At 34.4% G+C, this 25,585-nt stretch overlaps 1 protein-coding gene across 4 annotated transcripts in view; it reads right to left on the bottom strand.

The window, feature by feature from the left end:
- CFAP44 (cilia and flagella associated protein 44) overlaps positions 1–25,585 on the bottom strand; it is a 103,195-nt gene that overhangs the window by 9,005 nt on the left and 68,605 nt on the right. For 2 of the 4 annotated variants that reach the window (XM_016150677.2, XM_016150678.2), the window contains exons 25-31: positions 20,599–20,776; positions 18,295–18,795; positions 14,541–14,744; positions 13,314–13,509; positions 4,413–4,523; positions 1,764–1,894; positions 325–441 (exon numbers count right to left, since the gene is read on the bottom strand). In XM_016150677.2, coding sequence (XP_016006163.2) covers positions 325–441; positions 1,764–1,894; positions 4,413–4,523; positions 13,314–13,509; positions 14,541–14,744; positions 18,295–18,795; positions 20,599–20,776 — 1,438 coding nt within the window. Of the gene's footprint in view, positions 1–324; positions 442–1,763; positions 1,895–4,412; positions 4,524–13,313; positions 13,510–14,540; positions 14,745–18,294; positions 18,796–20,598; positions 20,797–25,585 lie in introns of those variants that run through there. The other 2 variants (XR_001597614.2, XM_036219109.1) reach the window with 2 other exon arrangements.

Genomic DNA, 25,585 nt, shown 5'->3' with positions numbered 1-25,585 from the left:
TAGTGTAAAAGTAATATTGGTGCAAGATGCAAGATTTCAAACTCTAAGCCATTCCATTCTTAAGTCATAGGCTTCTCATTCTCCAGACCTGAAATGATTCAACTTTTAAAGCTGAATAATAGGTCACAGGGAAATACATGTTTTGATGTTATTCTTTTATAACAACCTGAGAATGGATAAGGAAAGTTGGGGTGTAGTTCTACAGGTAGAATTCTCAGCAAAGGATCACTCTTGGCTCCACTAGTGACCTACAAATTTTATTGTGGAAAAGCCTGGGTGTGGTGGTTCTTTTACTCAGGATGGGACAACCTCTAGACCCATCACCTGGTGGAGCTTGAGTGGAATCACAACCAGCAATTCATTCAGCCGCTGCTGCTTCTCTCGTTGATAAGCTTCCAGGTCCTCCTCAGCTGCATTCAGATTAGTAGCTACAATTTTGACCTGTGGGAAGCCCCATGAGTGAAATGTTGACAAGATTCAGAGAACACAAACCCAAAGAAGTAAATGAGGGCGTCCTGAGAGGAAGTAAAACCATGAGCAGGATTTGCTATTTTGGGCTGTAATTAAATGAAGAATCCCAGTCTACAGTCCAAGAATGTATATTATTTCCTTCCTGCCGACTCTTTGTCCACCCTACTTTTCCAATCATTCCCATGTCCCCAGAGTTGTAAAGGTTTTATAAATGTGAGCTCAGAAAACATGTCTTCATCTCCCTTTTATTTTTGTATGAAAAGTATCTCTCAGCATGGAATGTCTTTGCCAGGATGGTTCAAATCTTGTTTGGTCAAGATGAACTTAATAAATTAAAGAGAAAAGGCTCTATAGTGACAAAACCACTAACTACAGGATTTCTATAGCACATTCTTCATCTCCTAAAAAACTCGAAAAATTTTTAAATCATCTCCTATTGGCAAGAAGAGAAGCAATCTATCAAAAATATTTCTGAATATGAACTAAGTGATGTTGCTCTAGGAAAGAGTATCTAGGAAGGAAAATGAGCAAATAAGGCAGAAATCAATCAATATGATCATACCAAAAGTTTAGCTTACTGGTCTCCACCATGGGATGCACCCACCCCAAAGTGTCAATGAAGTGACCTACTGGGTGCAGAAAAATATATGAATTTCTGTTTCTACATATTTTTTTAAATTTCTGTTGTGAATGTTTTATCATATACAAAATACAGTTGACCATCGAACAACATGGAGGATAGGGGTGCTGACCTCCAGCACAGTTGAAAATCCACATATAACTTAAGTTGGTCCTCTGCATCTGTGGATTCCCAACCAGGGATCAAAAATACTGTTTCTCACCTGCAGTTAGTTGAATCCACAGATGTGAAACCTAGGGATACGGAGGGCTGACTGTATATATACTGAAAAAATTCTGCCTTATAAGTGAACCTATGCAATTCAAACCTGTGTAGTTCAAGGGTCAACTGTTTATTAGTTCAATCATTTATAAATATAATGTATAAATATACATTTATTTTGTGGACAGGTGCTCCACATTTTTTTTTTTTATGTATAGAAGTATGTAATCAAAGTTTGGAGACCGATTATTTAGACAAAGTCCAATGGCTCCCATCGTGATTGTGCTCGGAAACAAACAAACAAACAAAACTAGATATAACATCTGAAACATTTCTTCTCTTGGGAGAAGTCTTAAATCATGCCATTGCTACGAAATGGGGATATAATAGCTGGGAAACTGTAGCAAGTTGGGAGAGGATAAATAGACCTATAAAAGGCAAACCACCATACTTTTTTGGATAACGTATCATATTCTTTTTTGAGGTTGTCGATAATTTTTTTTTCTTCAACTAAGGCCTCCTCAATGTCCAGCCTTTTTTCTCGAAGTTGAAGTGCCAGTTCAAAAAGTGCCACATCACAATCTGAAAAGAGAGTCAAAATTAAAAATCAGCCCTATTTGTTATGGAATGAAGTAATACTGTAAATATGGACTTCGGAGTTTCAGAATTATTAATGTCCATTTGTGGATATACTCTAGCAACTTTTCACTATACTTATAACTCCATTATGCCAGGTAGAAATTATTAATAACAATGATAGTAATTATGATACTAGTATGGATGTTTAGACCAGTATTCTAAGCCAGGCTTTGTGCTAAGCCCTTTATGAGCATTATCTGAACTCAAGGCTCATAGGTCCTACAAGGTAGAAACTAATTGTCTTAATTTTACAGCTGAGGACCCTAAGTCTCAGAGAGGTCACATGGCTGGTATGTAACAGAATGGGATTCAAGTACGGTATCTCTATATCAATTTCCACTAAGCCCCATCTATCCATCAAGCATAGAGAAAGAATATGAAAATATAATATATTACTACAATGGAATTCGGGAACCTTAGTTCTAGCCAAATTCTGTCACTGAACTATCTGTGAGACTCCTTTCAAGCTATATAAATCTGCTGTAAAATAACAACTTGCATTACAAAAAGTTTTAGCTCTCTTCCACGCCTAAATACAATAATTTTAAGAAGACTCTTGTTTTCAAAATCAAAATAAGATTTGAACTTTATTTGAAATTAAACTTTAAAATGTGATTTAAAATTTATATGAATGTCTAGAAAAACAACAAGAAATTTTAAACCAAAAAGACAATTTTTTCTACTAAACCATATGTCTATTGAGACTGTAAGAATATTGGTTTGCATGTTTCAGATTGGTTTCACCGGTGAAAACTGTGAATACACATTGCCAAGCATCTCTATAAAACTGTTACAATTGCTCTCATAAAACAGGTTGAAATATGAAAATTTGAATAGACTATTGTTATCATCACACACTAAAATTAACTCAAAATGGATTAAGGACCTGAATATAAGACCTGAAACAATAAAATGCATAGAAGAAAACATAGGAATGAAACTCAAGGACCTTGGAGTTAAAGAAGATTTTATGAATTCAACCTCAAAGGCAAGGAAAGTAAAAGCAAATTAAAAAGGTTCTGCCCAGCAAAAGAAATTGTCAACAAGGTAAAGAGACAACCATCTCAATGGGAAAATATATTTGCAAGCAACACCTCCGATAAGGGCCTAATATCCAAAATGTACAAAGAACTCATATGACTCAATAACAACAAAAAAACAAATGATCCAATCAAAAAATGGGCAGAGGACCTGAACAGACACTTCTTCCTAGAGGACATACACATGGCCTACGAACATGAAAAGATGCTCAACATCACTAGCTATTAGGGAAATGCAAATCAAAACCACAAGGAGATACTATCTCACATCTGTTAGAATAGCTATAATCAACAGGACATGTAATAACAAATGTTGGAGAGGATGTGGAGAAAAAGGAACCCTCATACACTGCTGGTGGGATGACAAATTGGTACAGCCACTATGAAAAACAGTATGGAGGTTTCTCAAAAAACTAAGAATTGATCTACCATGTGATCCAGCAATCTCTCTACTGGGTATTTACCCTGAAGACTTGAAAACCCGTATCAGAAAAGATATTTGCACACCCATGGTCATAGTAGCGTTTTTCATGGTTTCCAGGACATGGAAGCAACTGAAGTGTCCTACAATAGATGATTGGCTAAAGAAGCTGTGGCACATATATACAATGGAATATTACTCAGCCATAAGAAGAGATAAAATACTGCCATTTATGACAACATGGATAGACCTCAAGATAATTATGCTAAGCAAAATAAACCAGACTAAAAAAGTAAAAAATCACATGATATCACTTATATGTTGAATATAAACCTAAAAGCAACAAACAAACAGGACAAACGGAGACTCATGGATGTGGACAATGGACTAGTGGTTACCAGAGGGTAGGGAGTAGGGGAGGAGGGGAGAGAGGTAAGTGGGGTAAAGGGGGTCAAATATAGAGGGGTAGGGGGAGAGTAAAGTAAATAAAAGGGATCAAATATATGGTAGCTGAAGGAAACTGGACTTTGGGTGGTAATCACACAATAGAATATATAGATGTCAAATTATAATGTACACCTGAAAATTATATAATTGTATTAACCAATGTTACCCCAATAAACTTAATAAAAAATGAAATATGAAAATTTGAATGGGTTTGTCAAAAAGAGAGAGCTTTGTAAAAAAAGGGGGGGTAGAAAAATATACACAATTTTTTTTCTCTTTAAAATGAAACATGCTGCATAAAAAATGACTGAATCAACTACAGATTGTCTGTAGATTATTTAATTTGTCATCATACATGGCTGCCTAAAAAGACAGAAAATAAACCATCCAGAGAGCCCTCTAAAGTATTTGTTACACTATACTTCATACACCTTAAAACATTCTTTCCTTAAATTTTATTATAAGACAATTTATTATAAGACAAAAGGACCTACCTGGTATGGTTAATCCATATTCATACTTCATAAAGAACACAAGGTTTTATCCAACTTACTTGTAGGACAGATAGAATCATCAAAAACCTCAGCTTCAGATCCAGACTCATCCTCATCACTCTCCAAGCTGGATTCTTCTTCACTTGATTCATCACTATCCTCATCCTCATCTGAAGAGAGAGGAAAACATTGTTAATAAGCAGAGAAGTTCCTGTGTTAAGCTGAATCCCAGATTTTTAAAATATTTTCAATGAGTTAGTCACTAGGAAAATAACAGAGATAAAGAAGAAACGACTCAATACTTTTAGAAGAGGTTAAAGACGTAGAGACCATTTGCCTGCAGAAGGTTGTGCAATTAATTTCAGGTCAGAGAGGGTTGAGACCAAGCTGCCAAACTGTTCATGTTATGACCTACCTAACACACATTTGGTCATATAGGTCCACAATTCCTAAATCACAGTGCTCTGAAAGCAGAGAATATTTTCACAATTTATCTGAAGAAAAGCTATTTATAATCTTTACTTAACCTACTTAGCATTAATAATAATAATGTATGTCTTGCTACAGAAGTACTGAGCTGTTTGATTTAGAGATCCTGCACCAAACCCTGCTGGGGGTGTTAGTGACAAAGATTCTCTCCGACCAAACTTGATTCAGGCTCCTCTGAGTCCTCTTTCTGGCTAGTCTTTGACCTTGAGCTCTGTCCTTGGCCCATTTAGTCTAGTTTTAGCAAGAATCCTGCTAAGTCAGTTTAGTAAAAATTGCCCACCATTGATATCTGCTCAAGTTCCTTATTCTCTGCCCTCAATATCTGACCACTCTGGCCTTCCTTCAGCCAAAATCCTGTGAAGTCAGTTCAGCAAGAATTACCTCTTAATAATTTTCCATCCACTGACCTCCACTCTGCTCCTTGGCTATAAATCTCTATTTGTCTTTGTTATATTCAGAGTCAAGCTGTTATCTCTCCCTTCCTACAAAATCCCATTGTAGTTGTCCCCCGTAAATAAAGTCTGCTTTATTATTCTTTAACAAGTGTTATGAATAATTTCTTTAACAATGTTATATATGATATCTTTTATAAAATGTAAAAAATGTTGAATAGTAAAACACCTCTGTCCCCAAGAGTTTTGGATAAGGAATTGCAGAATGCCCCCATCCAACTCTGCCCCATTTTTCAAAAAAACACCTTGAGGACTTCTGTGAACCACAGATCATCAATTAGCAATTTCTATTTTACAGTACATCAAGTTGGAGATAAGAGGTAAACCTGATACTCTCTAGAATACTTCTTAAATTTAAGCACTCTCTTAAAATTACTTTAAGTGATCGGTACCACCTTATGAAATGAGTCATCAAACTTTAAAATTATACCTTAAAATTCTTACATAGACTTCTGCTTTCAGTAAGATGAGGTAGGCCTACTTTTCCTGATTCCTCACACTAAATATAGCTAAAGACTCTGAATATTATAAGTAAAAAAACCTTAAGGCTCTGAAAAAAACATAAGAAAGCAGATAAACTATGCACCTCAGAACCTAAGGAACAACACTGTGGTGAGTTCTCAGTGTTTTCTTTTTGCCTCATATACTTCAGACTTGGAGATGAATAAATTGCTGACTGGAAACACCAACAGGCACATATATAAAAAGGCCCCATAAGAGCCTATTCTCTCTAGCCAAATGACCAGTAAAGAGGTAGCTTAGCAAGACAGAAAACTTTTAGAGAATACTCCCATCAAACACCGCATAAAAAAAAAAAAGCAAAAAACTGTGGTCCCACTCTCACCCATAGCAAAGCCAAGTAGAGAGCGTAGACATCTACCCTTGCAAAATTGTAATGAGGCACACCAACATTCCCACCAGTATGGTGTTAGAGAAGTTCAAACAGGGAACAGAAATTTTCATTACTTCTGGCTGGTAATCAGCCTACTCCTGCACCATTAAGATGTCTGTAGAGACCCCATGGGTAACCTGTACTTTTACTCTCACCTGGCAGTAAAAAGTTTCCCTTGCTCCTCTCCACAGAGGCAGTGTCCAAAGAGCCCTAGTGAAGTCAGGATTTTCACCTCTCCCCAGAGCCACCAAGACCATCTCCAGCACATCATCAGTAGAGACTATGTGGGGGAGCTGGAACTCCATCTGCATATGGCAGTAATGAGGAGATCCCCTTTCTGCTGGGTGACTATAAGAGCTGAGTACCTCCACCTGGCAGTAAGAAACAGGCACCCACCCTTTTCTCAAGCAGAGCAGTGTTAGAGAAAGCCAAGTAAAACAGAAGATTTTAATGAGATACAGAGTCTCAAAACATAATATGAAAGTTTCTGGGTTTCAATAGAAAGTCACTCATCATCCCAAGTACCAGGAAGATCTCCAACTGAATAAAAAAAAAGAAAGAAACCATAAATCCCAACATTAAGATGACAGAAGTGTTAGAACTATTTGACAAAGTATTTAAAACAGCTATGATAAAAATGCTTCGATGGGCAAATATGAATACACTTGAAGCAAAAATGGAAAAAGAAAACCGCAAAGCTTCACCAAAGAAATAGTCTCAGAAAAAAAAAAAAGAAAAGAAAAGCTATAAAGAGGAAATAAATAGAAATTTTATTTTAAACTATAATTACTAGAATAAAAACTCAATGAATAAGATCAACATCAGAATGGGGAAAACAGGGAAAGAATCAATGAACTTGAAAATAGAACAATAGACATTCATCAACTTGAACAACAGAAAGAAAATAGACTGCAAAATGAACAAACCAAACCCAAACCCAAACCCCAAAGCCTCAGGGACCTAATGAGACTATAATGAAAGATTTAATATTCATGCCACGGGAGTCCCAGAAGGAATGAAGAAAGAGGGAGTCTTTAAAAGTACTTGAAGAAATAATGGTTGAAAACTTCTCAAATTTGGCAAAAGACATAAACTTGCAGATTAAAGAAGCTGACTAAATCCAAAGGAGGAAAAGCTCAAAGAAGTCTACACCAAGACAGATGACAGTCAAATTCTGAAAACTAAAGACAAAAAGCAAATTTTGAAGGCGTGAGAAAAAAGTGATACTTTATCTATAGAGGATAAATAATTTGAATATCAGAATGTTTCTCATCAAGAAAAAAGAATTCAAAAAATGAGGATAGTTTAAGGGTCCTCTGGGACAACTGTACCAACAGTCACATCATAGGGGTATCAGAAGGAGAAAAGAGAGAGCAAGGAATTAAAAAACTATTTGAAGAAATAATGATGAAAAATATCTCTGGCCGAGTGAAGGAAATAGACATACAAGGTCAGGAAGAACAGAGAGTCCCAAACAAGATGAACCTGAATAGACCCATACCAAGACACAACATAATAAAAATGCCAAAGATTAAAAACAAAGAAAGAATCTTAAAAGCAACAAGAAAAAAGCAATTGGCTATCTACAAAGGAGTTCCCAAAAGACCGTCAGCTAATTTCTCAACAGAAACTTTTCAAGCCAGAAGGGACTGGCACAAAATATTCACACTTATAAAAGACAAGGACCTATAACCAAGGCTACTCTACCCATCAAAGCTATCATTTAGAATAACTTTTCTGGGTAGAGTAGTCCTGGTTTTAGAACTTCCAAGATAAGAAAAAGCTAAAGGAGTTGATCATGACCAAACCAGCATTACAAGAAATGTTAAAGAGACAAGAAGAAGGAGAAAAAAGGAGGAGGAGGAAGAGGAAGAAGAGGAGAATAAGTAAGGGAAAAAAAGGCCAAAAATATCGATAATAAAATGGCAATAACTACATATCTATCAACAATTACTTTAAATGTAAATATATTTAATGCTCCAATCAAAAGACTTAGGGTGGCTGAGTGGATAAGAAAATAAGGCCCTTATATATACTGCCTACAAGAGACTCACTTCAGATAGAAAGACACACACACACTAAAGGTAGAGAGGTAGATATATATCATGAAAATGGAAACAAAAACAAAGAACTGGGGTAGCAATATTTATACAAGACAAAAGAGACTTTATTTTTTTTTTTGACATTATGTATTTTCTTTTTTTTTTTTTCAAAATAGACTTTCAAATAAAGGTTATAGCAAGAGACAAAGAAGGTCCCAGTAATCCCACTTCTGGGTATTTATCTGAAGAAATACAAAACACTAATTTGAAATGACATGCATCCACATGTTCATGGCAGCATTATTTACAATAGCCAAGATATGAAAGTAATTTGTGTCTGTCAATAGACAAATAAATAAAGAAGAAGTTGTACATATACACAATGAAATATTACTTAGCCATAAAAAAGAATGAAATCTTGTCATCTGCAATAACATGGATGGACCTACAGGGTATTATGCTAAATAAGTCAGAGAGAAAGACAAATACTATATGATTTCATTTACACATGAAATCTAAAAAAACAAAATAAACAGACAAAGCAGAAACAATCTCATAGATACAGAAAATATTTTGATGGTTGCTAGATGGGAGAGGCTTAGGGAGATGGGTGAAAGAAGGGAAGTAATTAAGAAGTACAAATTAGTAGTTACAAAAGTCATGAAGATGTAAAGTGTAGCATAAGGAATATAGTCAATAATATTGTAATATCTATGTATGGTGTCAGATGGTGTCAGATGTAATACCTACATATAGGTACTAGATTTATTGCAGTGATCACTTTGTAAGTTATGTAAATGTCTAATTACCATATTGTACACCTGAAACTAATATTTTATGTCAACGGTAATTGAAAAAATAAAAAATTATTATAAAGAAATAAAAGGAATCTTTGAACATCAGGAAAAAAGAAAGAACATGGTAAGCAAAAATGTGGATAAATATGATAGGCTTTCTTCCTCTCTTTCAGTGTTCAAATTATGTTTGATGATTGAAGCCAAAATTATAACATTGTCTGATATGCTTATAGATATACCTAGAAGAAATACTCAATATAATAATAATATAATAAAAATAGTATGATGGAGATAAAGGGATATAAAGATAGGTAAGAATTCTTAAACTGGTAAAATGATGATATTGGTGGACTCAAATAAATTATGTATATATAACATAATATATAGAGCAACCACTTAAAACATTATACAAAGAAATACGCTCAAAAACACAAGGCAAAATTAAAACGGAATTCTAAAAAATGTTCAAGTAACTCACAGGAGGATAGGAAAAAGGGGAAAAGACATAAATAGAGAATAAGAACAAATTTAAAAATGACAGATTTAAAACCAAATATATCAAATATAAATGATTTAAATACACCAATTAAAAGACAGAATAGATGAAAAACATTATCTAACCATATGCTATCTACCAGAAATTCACTTCATATATCTATATATATATTTCGCTCCAAATATGTATACATACATATATTTATATTCAAGTTAAAAATAAAAAGAGGAAAAAGATATATCATGCAAATATTAATCAAAGCAAAGCAGGAGTGGCTAAATTAATGTCAGATAAAATAGACTTCGGAGCATAGAAAATCACTAGAGACAAAGTAAAACCTTGTAAAATGAGAAGTGTCAAGATGCCATGACAATCCTATATGTGTATACATAAAACGACAGCTGCAAAATATATAAAGCAAAAACTAGTAGAAATAAAAAGAAAAATAGACAAATCCATAATTATATCTGGAGACGTCAACCCCCCATCTCTCAACCTTTGATAGAACAACTATACAAAAAATCAGTAAGGATATAGAAGACCTGAACAGCACCATCAACCAACAGGACTAGTTGATAACAATAGAACACTTCACCCAAAATAGCAGAATACACATACTTTACAAAGTGTCCACAGAACATATACCAAGACAGACCATTAAACCACATGTAGACCATGAACAAATCTCAACAACTATAAAAGAATTGAAATTGTACAGAATATGTTCTCTGACCACAATAGGATCAAACAAAAAATTAATAACAGAAAGATAACAGAAAAATCTCAAAACACTCAGACCTAAACAACATACTTCTATATAATCCATGGAGCCCAGAAGACACCTCAGTGTAATTTTTAAGACTATACTGATCTGAATTAAAATGAAAATGCAACTTATTATAATTTGTAGAATATAGTTAAAGCAATGTCGAGAAAGAAATTTATAGTGCTGTATTAGAAAAGAAGACAAATCTCGAACTAATAATTGCAGCTCCCACCTGAAAATCTCAAAACAGAAGTGTAAAATAAACCTAAAGCAAGCAATGGGGAGAGGGGGAGGTAACAATAAAGATAATAGTAGAAATCAATAAAATTGAAAGCAGAAAAACAATAGAGAAAATCACTTATATCAAGAGCCCATTTATTCTCAAGAAGATCAATTGAACTGACAAAACTCCAGCCAGTGTAAAAAAAAAAAAAAAAAAATAGTGAACAAACAAGTTACCAGTATGAAGAATGCAAGAGGTAATATTACTACAGACCCACCCTGCATGTATTAAAAGTTAACAAAGACATATAATGAACATCTTTATGCACATGAATTAGGCAAGTTAGAGGAAATAAACCAATTCCCCAAAGATACTACCATGACTCACCCAATATGGAATAGATAACAACTATTAAGAATATTGAATTTGTAATTTTAAAACTCCCCTGAAGAAATCGACTGGTCTAAATAGTTTCACTAGAGAACTCTACAAAACACTTAAGGAAGAATTACCACTCTCTACACAATACCTTCCAGAAAATCAAAGAGGAGAGAAAACTTCCAAATTCTCATTCTGGACCTAGTATAATCCTATACTAAAACCAGACAAAGACAGTACAAAATAATAATAATAATAATAAAACTATAGATCAATGATCCTTATGAACATAGACACAAAATTTCATAATAAAATTGCTTAATAATATTAGTAAATATAATTATGCAATATATAAAAAGAATCATATGCTATACTACGGGAGTTTTATTTCAAGGGTGCAAGTCTGAATCAATAATCAGTGAATGTAACCCATCATATTTAAAAAATCATATAATCACATAATCATCAATCAATGCAGAAAAACATCTGACAAAATTCAATACCCACTCATGATAAAAAAAAAAAAAACCTCATGAAAAATAGGAACAGAATGGAACTTCCTCTATGAAATACCTACCAAGTAGTATATTTAATGGTGAAAGATTGAATGCTTTTCTCTGCTAATATTGGGAATAAGGAAAGGATGTCAGCTCTCAGCACTCTATTTCACTATAGTACTGGGTGTTCTAACCAGCACAAGAAAAGGAAATTGGCACACAGACAAGAAATTAATAAATTTCCCCTATTTGCAGACGAAATCTATTGTCCTAAAAATTTCTAAGAAATCTATCAAAAACTTCTAAATTAATAAATGAGGTCATAAGATATGAGATAAAAATCTAAAAAGCAATTGTCTTTTTATATACAGATGGTATTTGATTTACAGTGAGATACATGAACTCATCGTAAGTTGAAAATATTTTAAATTAAAAATGCATTTAACATTACACTGCAGAGTATCATTTATCTACCCTCGTGATCATGTGGCTGACTGGAAGATGTGGCTCACTGCCACCACTTAGCATCATAAGAGAATATTGTATTGCATATTGCTAGCCTGGGAAAATATCAAAATCCAAAATTTGAAATATGGTTTCTACTGCATGTATATTGTTTTTGCACCATGGTAAAGTCAAAAAAATTGTAAATTAATCAGAGACAGTCTGTAGTAGTAGCGTGGGCACGTGGGCGCCGAGATTAAAAAATAAAATAACATTTTAAATCACTCAAAACATGGAAATACTTAGGTATAAATCTAACAAAACATTAACATGAATTGTATGTTGAAACCTGCACAATGCTGATAGAGAAATCAAAGCTCTAAGAAATATATACTGTGTTCACACATTAGAACACTCAACATAATAAAAATGCCAATTCTCTCCAAATTGATATAAATGTTTTAACACAATTGCTATCAAAATTCCAACAATATTTTTGTAAATATGAAAATTATTCTAAAATATGGAAAATAAAGGAACAAGAATAGGTAAATAATGTTGGAAAAGAATAAAGGGGGAGGAACTAGTATACCTGATTTTAGGACTCAATAGCTACTGGAGAGATAGACATACAGATCAAGAGAACATAAAAGATAATCCAGATCCACAGAAATAAGCCCAAATCATTTTTGACAAAGATCAAAAGCAATTCAATGGAAGAGTAATAATAGTATTTTCAACAAATGGAGCTAAAAAAGTTAGACAGTCATAGGAGGAAATAAAAGAACCTTGACCTAAGTCTTAAAACCTCACAAAAAATTTAAAACCAAAAAGACCATGGACTTAAATGTAAATGTAAAATTATAAAACTATTAGAAAACACAGGAGAAAATCTTTGGGACCTAAAGCTAGACAAAATTCTTAGACCTAATACCAGAACATGATCCATAAAAGGAAAAATAGACAAATTGGACATCAACAAAGTTAAAAACTGTTGTCCTGCAAAAGATCCTGTTACGGGAGTGAAAAGACAAGCTACATATTGGGAGAAAATATTTGCAAACCATATATCTGACACAGAACTAGTACGTAGAGTATATAAAGAACTCTCAAAATGCAACAGTCCAAAAGCAAACAATCCAGTTCAAACATAGGCAAAAACCATGGAGATGTTTTACCAAAGAAGATATACAGTTGAAAAATAAACGATTGAAAAGATATGTTTGTTAAATGAAACTACTCCATGCTATTTCATACCAGACACACACACACACACACACACACACACACACACACACACACACACACACACACACGATGGTTAGAGACCAAAAAGGTTTACATCTTCTCCTTTTTAACCTCCACAATGTCACTAAATTGTCTATTTTGTGATTTAAAAAAAAGTGTCTAATACATCTCTTAGTTACTTCTCTGTTTCATGCTAATGAGAAAAATAGTATCATATATAAAAGATAAATACAAACCTGCATCTCCTTCAACCTCCTTTTTTTTCACACGCTTAATCCTCTTCTTTAGAACTTTCATGAGGAAGTTGGCAAATTTATTGTTTTCTCCAAGGGCTGTTTGGAAACCAGCATAAAGTGCCTTTTCTTGTTCCTGTAGCCTATTGATTTCATTCTTTTTCTCTTCCATTTCTTTAAGAGTTTCATTTATTTTCCACTAAATGAACAACAACAAGAACAAATGATACAATATTTCTGATAAACTGGGTTCAGAGAATAATGTCTATCACAATGTTAAGGTTACAGTTCTACACACATTTTTAAAAATTTCTTCATAGAAGTTTATATTTCTGATATTTGCAGAGCAATCATATATTTGGTTAAATTTTGTGGAAAAAAAGAAAGGAGGAAGGAAGGAAGGAAGGAAGGAAGGAAGGAAGGAAGGAAGGAAGGAAGGAAGGAAGGAAGGAAGGAAGGAAGGAATCCAAACAGTTAAGTTCAGAATCAAATAAGATCAGTCTTTAAGTGTTTAGAGTCCTCAAAAAATCTAAATTAACTAAATTGAAATTTTTACTGATATGTGAATGTCAACTAATATTTCTCTGTGTGTGGTCTGAAAAATAAAAGTTTTTTTCATAACTATATATAATAAGTAAAACAAGAAGCTACATTGTATCTTAGGAAAGCTGATATATCTAAAAATGGATATCTCTATTCAGTATGTAACATCTATTTAGAATCTTTCTTTCTTTAAGACATAGGTGATATAATTTACCTCTTTACATTTAATATATATATATAAGAAATAAAGAAACTTAATTTTCTATAATATTTAATTATATTTAACTCTGAAAATAGCTATCATATTTAAGAAACTTGCCAAATTCTTTTCCAGTTATATTCATAAGGATGGCATATAATCAAAACTCAACTGTATATGGTAGCTAGTGACAACAAAAGTATAAACTTTTGAAGTCCACAGATAAACTATAAGGCTCACTTTGGAAAATTTTATTCTACCTTACAGAATACACTAAATTCACTAAAATATCTGACTTACTTTTCTCTGACCAAGAATACCAAAAACAGAGAGCAAGCAGGAATAATGGGGAAAGAAGAAGGGAGAGAAGACAAGAAAGGGATGAAGACTAGAACAAGGGGGGAAATTAAGTTGAGAAAAAGAAAGAAGAACCAAGTTCCCTCCATAACTAAGGGACAGTCAGCTGGCATTCTCCTGCCTGTTCATACTTGCATGTCCTGTTCTTCTTTGTCTAATGAATTAACACGCTCTTGAAGTATGTTCTCCTGTTTTTCGAAATTCTTGAGGAGTAGGATTTCTTGAAATAATGTGACATGGTGCAGGTCAGATAATTTCATCTGAGTATCTAGTTTCAGTTTCTGATGCCTCAGGAGATGTAGTTCTGCATCAAAAGTGATAGTCAGTTCTTTGATCTGAAGTGAAAAAAAATTTGAAGATATGTTAGAAGAACAGGTAAATATATTCTTTAAACTATCTAATACTTCTAATTGGTTTGGGGAAAAGCATTTTCTCATTACGCCCTTACTATGGATGAAATACATGGGTGTGTGTCATTGCATCTAGTCATATAAATCAATTCATCAATGGTCTTAAATTTACATAAATTAATTTATTTGTCACATGGTAGGAATTCTGTAACTACAGTCCTTCCAGTTATTTCTTCACCATTGATAAAGCCATTGATCAAGAATTCCCTTCTTGTCAACAAGGTAAAGAGACAACCATCTGAATGAAAAAATATATTTGCAATGCCTCTGATAAGGGCCTCATATCCAAAATATAAAAAGAACTCACATAACTCAATAACAACAACAAAAAATGATCCAACTAAAAAATGTGCAGAGGATCTAAACAGATGTTTCTCCCCAGAAGACATACAAATGACCAACAAACATATGAAAAGATGCTCATCATTGCTAGCCATTAAGGCAATGCAAATCAAAACCACAATGAGATACCATCTCACACCTGTTAGAATAGCAATAATGAACAGGATATGTAATAAGTGTTAGAGAGGATACAGAGAAAAAGGACCCCGCATACACTGCTGGTGGGACTGTAAATTGGTACAGCCACTATGGAAAATAGTATGGAGATTCCTCAAAAAACTAAGAATTGATCTACCATGTGATCCAGCAATCCCTCTACTGGGTATTTACCCCAAAGATTTGAAAACTCATATCCAAAAAGATATTTGCATACTGATGTTCATAGCAGCATTATTCATGGTGGCCAGGACATGGAAGCAACCAAAGTGTCCTACAATAGATGATTGGCTAAAGAAGCTGTGGCACATATATACAATGGAATATTACTCAGCCATAAGAAGAGATGAAATACTGCCATTTGTGACAACATGGATGGACCTTGAGATAACCATGCTAAGCGAAATAAGCCAGACAGAACAAGTTGAAAATCACATGATATCACTTATATGTGGAATATAAAGCAACAAACAGGACAAACAGAGACTCGTGGACATGGACAATAGACTAGTGGTTACCAGAAAGTAGGGGAGGTAGATGGGGTAAAAGGGGTCAAATATGTGATGACAGAAAGAAATCTTACTATGGGAGGTAAATACACAATGCAATACATATATGCCTTACTGTTAAATTGTACACCTTAAACTTACTGGATTTTGTTAAGCAATGTCACTGAGAGAGAGAGAGAGAAAGAAAAGAAAAGGAAAAAAAAAGAAAGAAAGAGAGAGAGAGAGAGAGAGAGAGAGAGAGAGAAAAAAGAGAAAGAAAGAAAGAAAGAAAGAAAGAAGAGAGAGAGAGAGAGAGAGAGAGAAAGAGAGAAGAAAGAAAGAAAGAAAGAAAGAAAGAAAGAAAGAAAGAAGAAAGAAGAGAGAGAGAGAGAGGAAGGAAGGAAGGAAGGAAGGAAGGAAGGAAGGAAGGAAGGAAGGAAGGAAGGAAGGAAGGAAGGAAGGAAGGCAGGCAAGCAAGCCTTTTTGCCATACTGAACGGTATAAGTCAAAGACTGAGCTCTTTGATCATAGTGTTTATATCTATCTCTCCATTATATCCCTACAGTATGTCTACATTGCTTTTCATACAACAAATACCAAAAAATTATTTCCCTCAACTTATTTTGAAAATTTTTAAATCTACAGAACAGTATTTTTAAATAGGTAAATATAATCATAGACTCACAAAAATCTGTTTAACCTTATTTTACAAATGAAGAAATTAAGGCTATAGGTGATTTTCCTGAGATCAAAGCTAATTTGTCACAAAGCTAAGAACCTAAGTATCCCAAGTCCTGGTCTAGACCTTATTCCACTGCTATCCTAACAATTTTAAATCCTCGGTTTTGCTCTGATTTTGGCACAGCTTCTCCCCTACCCCATCCAAAAGGAGATGAAGAAATCAAGAGAAAGCCCTAAGGGCTAATTCTCTTGAGGAAACGGATACAATAGGAAGAAGCAAACCATTCCATGTCTTTTATTAAGCTGTACATGATGAAGAGCCCCAACTGTTAAAAGCTTATAATGAGTGAGGGACCAGACTGGGGCTGAAGAAGAGGAAGAGGTCTTTGGGTTTGCGGCAGTGAAACTGCCAAAAAATTTCAGATAGCTTTAAAAATAAATGAAGGAAAAGAAAAAAATTAAACTGTATGTAGAGCTATAGACTAAGTGGGCCCCCCTTTAATGCTTGTTCAACAAATATGAATTATTTTTAAATTTCTGTGGAGTCATGACTATACTTTTTAGCACGATATCATCCTGAGACTGTACCACACAGGTGTCCAAGTTTGTAAGGGTTATGCTTGTTTCATTCTCTCTTACCCCAGACAGTCTGTAAGTTGTATGAGAATAGAGAACATGTCCAGCTTGAGTACTGTTGCATTCCTACTAGCTAGCTAGCACTTTCCCTGCTCATAGAATGTCCAATAAATATTTTTTAATTAGTAAAATAAATAAACTAGATAATTAAATAAAAACTTTTTACTAAATATTTACTATATATCTGGCATTGTCCTAGACATTGAGGGAGAGGGGGCGAATCAGAAGTTTATGTGGCCTTTCCTTCAAGAACTATATAACCTAATTTGCAAGACAAATTGCAAACCATGATAGGCTGATTGTAGGTACAAATGGAGTTTAGAAAAAGGAGACTACGTAATGTAGACAGAAGATTCTGGAGAGGGTTTGGAACTGGGCTAAGTTGAATGATGACAATTTTGGAGGGAAGTCATTGCAAGTAGAAGGAAATAGCAAAGGAAAAAACAGAGCTATGAAATTCATAATTGAGGGGCACAGGGGAGAAGCAGAAGAATGAGAAGATAGGCCTAGATGAAGTAGAGATAATGGGTGAAGAATATGGTTGGGAAGCTATAGGGGATGCTTCATAGGGTGGAGCTGAAAAGGACAGAGTGAGGAAAAGGACTCTATACAACTGGCGGCGAGGAACTATTTATCGAGGGAAGGCCCTTTTCTTTCCATATTTAGAGCACCTCCTGCACAACTGGCCCCAGGCTCTTTCTGATTTTCCTAGATGTAAAAATAATAGTTGTCTTTCTAGTTCCAAACAATTATGACATGAGTCATCACCATGAACATCCCACTAATGGAGCAAATCACATATTAAAAGCAGAGGGTGGTCTAATTTATCTAGAATGTTTATAATTGTTCCATCTATCATCTGAAAGCTGCTCCATCACTTTCCTCTTACCATGAGTTTAGGCAGATGCCAGGTAACATGGCTTTGCCCATAATGCTTAGTCAGCTTTCCAAAAAGAAAAAATTGAAAAGATTTCAAAGTCCTGGGCAGAGCACAGTGATTTTCAGAAGACCACTGATAGGGAGGAAGCTAAGCCATTAGTGAGTTGTGGGCTGGTCAGGGTTTGGGGAAGGTTAATGAAGAGAAATTTAAAACAAATTAAAGAGAAACTAGAGCTAATTGTTCCCTGCTCCACTCTCTTTCAGCTTTAAACAGGCACAGCTTCACCCCTTACCCTGTTGGTCAAATACTGTTGCATATATATGTTTTTAATTTCATCCCTCTTCATAATCTCCAACTCCACATCACTTGGATCTGCTTTTTCAAATTCCATTAACTTTGTATTATCTACACCGAATGATGATGCCTTTGATGATCTAGACATTGAATCTCGTGTGGTCAAATCCCCATCCTTTCCAGAAGAGAGTCTGAGAAATCCTCCACTTTGGCCTATAGACACTGCCTGTTCCATTTGAGGGGTCTTTTCTCTCTTTCTTTCCATGTTCTGTTGCTTAAAAGCTAGGAGAGTTCGTTCATCATAGCGAAATCTCTTTTCGGGAACTTCTTCCGGGTATATCTGAGGAATCTGAGGAATGGGGATGTGCTTGGATGTGTGAAGAGTTGACTGAATGTTCTTCAGCTCTTGTACCAGGCACTGTATTTCCTCAATGACAGCCACTTTAAGGTCTCTAAGAGAGATGATGCACTTGTTCATATTCATCTTCTTTTTATGGGTCTGATAAAAAAGAACAGAAAAGAAGCAAAATGACAACCACCTCATAATTATGATTTGCTTCTGTCCCGTAACTGGTATGTCTAACAAAAATTCAAGATAAAAATTTATTTGATCATTCTTGTTCACTACTGAATTACTCTTCTCTATAGCTTTTAGGCTTTTCCCCATTTATTCTCTCAAAAAGAAGGAAATAGTCTTGATGTGGCCTCTCATATCTCTCTGCTGGCTTGTAGGGCTGAGTTCCCCTGTCCTCCCCTCCTAAAACTCAGTGGAAGTCCTACCTGAAGGCTTGTACTCAACCAAGTCCCAGGGAGGGGAAGTGACCTCCTTTGGTCTGGAACAGACAAGTAACTCTTTCCTGATGGAAATTCGAATCTCATTGGCTTAGACTCACTTAGGGTTGCTGAGCTAGGGCCAAATTATAATTTAGCCTTTTTCATTCTGTATTTTGGCCACATTATTGCTGTTATTCCTTGTGCAGGCAAGGTTATGATCCTGAATTTCAGTATCATGTCACACCAAGAGATTCCAGGACTCTTCCTTGGTTTCTTCTCCATTTATCTAAGCTCTATGCTCTGTGTCCCTTGTCTCCAGCCACAGGTGCCATACAGGCCCATGTCTCCCTCACTACCACCCTTCTTCCTTGTCTGTGTTTCCTAAATGCTCTTACCAGAGCCTATGGACCAATGCAACCCTGCTCCTGTGTGCCATTAGGCAACTAGATGCTTCAAGAGCTAGTAAGAGTTACTTTGAATAAATATACTTTTAAAAATAATAAAATATCAAAAGGCACTTTTCCAAGCAGTCTTAACAAAACTTAAAACTGTATATTTACTATCTATGAAGCAAAAATACTGTAATAAACTAGAGGCAATGCTTTATGTACTCAAGAACAAACCTTTAAAACATTAAGGTTTAAACACGAAATCTAGGACTTGGGTAAATGGGGGACCAATTCTGAAGCATCTAGAGGATCGAGAATCAAACTTAAAAGAACAAGCCTAAACCAGTCTAATGTCTGTAAGGCCTACCTCCTAAAGGAGCCCTCTTTATACACCAACCCTTTCTATTTTTCCAAATACTGCACACACCTAAACACTGGCCATAGGGAGAAGGGATGCATAATACACTATTTTTAAAATCCTCGATACTTTTCAATGATTTCTAATTTAACTATGACAAGAATGACCACTTATGGACTTTGACCATTGCATTAACCCTATGAGGTAGACTAGACCTGTCTTATTATTGCTAATCGGTATTAATACCCTTTTTACCAACAATATTACTGAGGCTTAGAGAGATTCACACCAAATCTACAGCTACACATGGATCAGTTCCCTCTGAAAACTAGTTGAACAGTTCCTTCACATCAAAGGCTAAAAGGACCACATCAAGATGGGTAGTAGAAGTAGAAATGAGAGAACTGAGGCCAAGATAAACATGAGGAACTTTTCCAGTTCTACATTTCTATGACTAGGTATCCTAATGCAGAGGTCCACAACCCCCAGGCCATGGACTAGTTTGTGGCCTGTTAAGAACCGGGCCGCACAGCAGGAATTGAGTGGCAGGCTTGCAAGCAAAGCTTCACCTGTATTTGCAGCCACTCCCCAGCACTAGCATCACTGCCTCAGCTCCGCTTCATATCATCAAGCATTAGATTCTCAAAAGAGCACCAGTCCCTGGTGCCAAAAAGGTTAGCGACTGCTGTTCTACTGGACCAGATAGCAAAATGGGTGGTTTTAGCAGAATTCAATTAAAACTGAGGTGCCTCTCATTGTCTTACAAGCTGTGAGTAAGTACCATAGAGTCTAGGTGCCCCAGCTCCTCTTCCTTCTTGGCAGCATTTATTCTCATGTGCTCAGGTATCTTATAGTCAGGAGCTGTCTTCAGGTTGAAGTCTCCCATATACACCTGAGCCTCTTTGATGGCTTGAACATCTTTGGGATCTTCATAGTCATCAGCAGGTTTACTCTTGTACCTATGAGAAAAATGGGTAACCTAGCCCAAATACAACAATAAACTCTAATTTGTCTACTTTCCTATACGTATGTAATCAAATGTAATTATGAAACAAAAGTGTAATTCTTAGTCTGTGATGTTACTTTTGTTTAGGTCCAAGTATTTCTTTAAAGTTGACTATTTTTAAAGAATACTGAGCAAAATAATAAGTAAATAAATAAATCCATTCACCAGACAGCACTGAAATAATCTGAATCATTCCTTGGCTTTGGTTCATTTCAAAGCAACTTACATTAACATTGTTATTTATTCCCACAATAGAAATTAAGCTATGGGGATGAGGTGGGGATTTTTATTCACTAGAAAGTTAATTGCATTATTTACAACATAAGTGTTTGTCACAAAATTAGTCATAACATTTCCCCAAATATTATCTAATTAAAATGATAGCATGAACATATGTGTTTGCCTTTCCCTTTCTCCTTAAATTCCAGGAAAATGATAGTGTAGATGTACTAAAGGGAATAAGTCATTAGAAAAGCTGAGAATGAAATAGAAAGCCATGAGTAAATCAGTGATAGTGATAGATTTCTAGAAAATAGAAGATGAAATTATATTAATGGATAAACCAAACAAGAGGAAACTCTAGCCCAGAATATTCCCAGGAGAAGTCCATAAAAAGATAAAGATGGTCTTCTTGGTAGAGTTCCTAGAAGGCTCCAAGCACAGATGGGGCAAGTATGGAGCAGGGAATGGAATGCTAGACATTACTTGGCAAAATAAATTAAAAGGTTTAAAAGGAATGCCTGAACCAATTGGGTTCCTCCAGCTTTCTTATCTCCATACATAAAAAGCAGTAGCAAACTTTACACCTAGACTAAAACTGAAAAACTAATCTCTACAGAACTATCTTTATAGATACTGACTTATCAGCCTGGGAAGTACTAAGGCATCTGGGATGTAATCTGGCACCCCATTGTAGGGATCTTCATTTGGGAAACCCAAGTCTACCTATCTAATTCTTTAAAGTGAACCCTGTTAATCAACATGAACATGTATACACATCTTGCAGTCAGCCCTTTAAGAATACAAACATGTATAATAGCAGAGGAAATGCATGGTACCTAATGCATTAATTGATAATATTCAATATGTAAAATAACACTAAAAGGAAGGATTAATATTTTTAAAAGGAAAAGAAAAAGAGAAAGAGAGAGAGCATATACTTTTGCAAGAGCATATACTTCCGGCCATGTTAGAGAAAGAAGGCCCATAATTATCCTCGTGCTAGAAGTAACTAGGAAACAACAAAAATATATGAAACAACTACGTTCAAATATTGATAGGCAGCATTCCAAGCTCAGGAACAAGACAAGGATGTTCAATCTCCCCACTTCTATTCAACACAATGGAAGTCCTAGCCAGCGCAGTTAGGCAAAAAAAAAAGAAAAAAGAAAAAAGAAAAAAAAGACATCCATATTGGAAACAAAGAATTATTTGCAGATGACATATTATATATAGACAATCTTAAAGACTAATATACTATTAGAATTAATAAATGAACTCAGTAAAGTTGGATACAAAATCTATATACAAAAAACAGTCGTGTTCTTATAAAAATAACAAACTATCAAAAATACCTAGGAATAAATTTAACTTAAGGAAGTAAAAACCCCATATACTAAAAACTTTTAAGACACTGAAATTGAAGACAAGGAAATTAAAGAAGACATAAATAAATGGAAAGATAGTCTGTTCTCAGGGATTGGAAGAATTAACAATGCTAAAATGTCCATACTACCCAAAGCTATTTACAGATGGAATGCAATCCCTCTCAAAATTCCCAAGACATTTACCACAGAAATAGAAAAACAATCCTAAAAATTGTGTGGAACCAAAAAAGACCCTATATAGCCAAAGCAATCTTGATAAAGAACAACAAAGCTAAAGGCTTCATGCTTCCTGATTTCAAATGAATTACAAAGCTATAGTGATCAAAGCAATACGGTATTAGCATAAGAACAAACACATAGATCAATGGAGCAGTCCAGAAATAAACCTACACATAAATGGACAATTAATTTATATAAATCTAAAGATGTTATGAATATAAAATGGAAAAGGGACAGTCTCTTCAATAAAAGGTACACAAAAATCAACTCTAAATGAATTAAACACTTGAATATAAAACCTGAAACCATAAAACTACTATAGAAAACACACAGGGCAAGCTTCTTGACATTGGTCTTGGTGATGATTTTTTTTGATTTGACACCGAAAGCATAAGCAAGATAGGCAAAAATAAACAAGTGGGACTACATCAAACTAAAAAGCTTTTGCACAGAAAAAAATGAGCAAAATGAAAAAGTAACCTACTGAATGGCAGAAAATATTTTAAAATCATATATCTAATAAGGGGTTAATATCCAAAAGATATGAATGTCATATAACTTAACAGCAAAAAAAAAAAAATCTGAGTAAAAAAAAATGGACAGAGGAAGATCTTAATAGACATTTTTCCAATGAAGACATACAGATGGCCAACAGGTATATCAAAAGGAGCTCAACATCACTAATCATCTGAAAAATGCAAATTAAAACCACAATGAAATTTCACCTCACACCTGTTAGAATGGCTATTACCAAAAAGACAAGAAATAAATGTCAGCAAGGATGTGGGGAGAAGGGAACTCTTGTGCATTCTTGATGAAAATGTAAATTGGTGCAGCTACTATGGAAAACAGTATGGCAGTTCCCCAAAAATTAAAAATAGAACTACCATATGGTCCAGCCACCTACTCCTGGGTATTTATCCCCCAAAAAAACAAAAACACTAACTCAAAAAGATATATGCACCCCCATGTTCACTGTAGCATTACTTACAATACCCAAGATATGAAAACAACCCAAATGTCCATCAATGGATGAATGGGTAAATATGTGGTATATACACACAACACACCAAAATATTATTCAGAGATAAAAAGAATGTAATCTTGCCATTTGCGGCAACATGAATGAACCTTGAGCACATTATACTAAGTGAAACAAGTCAGAGAGAGAAAGACAAATTCCATGTGATGGCATTTACATGTGGACTATTGAGAAAAACAGAAAAAGCTCATAGACACAGAGAACAGATTGTTGGTTGTCAGAGGCAGAGGGTGGAGGGTGGGTGAAATGGATAAAGGGAGTCAAAAGGTACAAACCACTAATGTAAAAAATAAGTCATGGGGCTGTAATGTATAGCATGATGACTATAATAATGTTGTATTGCATATTTGCAAATTGCTAAGACAATACATCTGAAAAGTTCTCATCACAAGAAAAAAATCTTATAACTATGGTGATTAACATTAACTAGACTTATCTTGGTTATCATTTACAATATATATAAATATCAAATCATTATATTGTACAACTTAAACTAATATAATATTGTATATCAAGTATACCTCATATAGTTTTTTCAAAAATAGGAAAAAAATTCAATGAATCTAAAACCTGTTTTTTTAAAAAAGATAACCAAAATTGACAAAGCTTTAGCTGGACTCACCAAGAAAGAGAACTCAAATAAAATCAGAAATCCAAAAGGAGACATAACTGACTACAGAAATATAAAGAATATGAGACCACTATAAACAATTATACACCAACAAATTGGACAACCTAGTAGAAATGTGCAAGTTCTTAGAAACATATAATCTACCAAGACTAAAATATGAAAAAATAGAAAACCTGAACAAACCAATTACTAGTAAGGAGAGTAAATCAGTAATCACAAGCCTTCCAACAAGCAAAAGTCCAGGACCAGATGGCTTCACTCATGAATTCTACCAAATATTTAAAATATTAATAACATTTCTCTCTCTGCCAAAAAAAAATGAAACATTGCCAAATTCATTTTATAAAACCAATATTACCCGGATACCAAAACCAAACAAGAGCTTTACAAGAAAATTCCAGCAATATTTTTAAAAGGATAATAACACAGTGATCAAAAGTGAAATTTATCCTAGGAATGATGATTTAACATTTAAAATCAATCACTGTGACCTGCAATACTAAAGAATAAAAGTTTTAAATGATCACCTCAATATACATATAGAAATCATTTGATAAAATTTAGCACACAACCTCAATACAAAATAAATTCTAAAATCTTTCAACAAAGTAAGAATAAAAGGGAATTTCATTAACCTGATAAACTGCTTCTAAAGTCCAGTATCACATTTGATAATAAAAGACTGAATGCTTTCTCCTTATTTGGGAATAAGACAAGGATATTAACTCTCATCATTTTTATTTGACATTGTAGTGCATATCTGAGACAGTACGATAAATCAAGAAAAAGAAAAGACAAAGAGATTGGAAAGGAAGAACTTGTCTTTACTCACATACAACATGATTATATTCAGTAAACACTACAGAGAATCTGAAAAAAAAACTACTAGACTTAATAAGTGAGCTTAATAAAATCAAATTTAAAAATCAATTGAGAGAGCTTCCACTTCCAGGAAGACGGAATAAACTGACATTTTTCCTATTTTTCCTGGTAAGTACGAATACAAACCCTAGACATTATATATAAAACAATCATAAGATTCCAAAATGTGGAAAAGAGGAGGAAAACCACAGAGAACCTTGGGACCCAAAGAAGGATATGATATGATGGTAGGCTCTCTGGGTTTTCTTTTAGCCTCGTATATCCAGACTTGAAGCTAAAGAAAACAGCAACTAAAGAAAGGGTTACAGGAGGGGTTGGGCAAGAAAAAAAGAAGTGAAGGGAATTAAGAGGTACAAATTTCCAGTTATAAAATAAATAAGT

This window comes from Rousettus aegyptiacus, unplaced genomic scaffold (genome assembly GCF_014176215.1).
Source record: "Rousettus aegyptiacus isolate mRouAeg1 unplaced genomic scaffold, mRouAeg1.p scaffold_m13_p_4, whole genome shotgun sequence".
Lineage (NCBI taxonomy): Eukaryota > Metazoa > Chordata > Mammalia > Chiroptera > Pteropodidae > Rousettus > Rousettus aegyptiacus.
The sequence above is the reverse complement of the archived record's forward strand: the minus strand, read 5'-3'. Positions and strand labels throughout refer to the sequence as shown.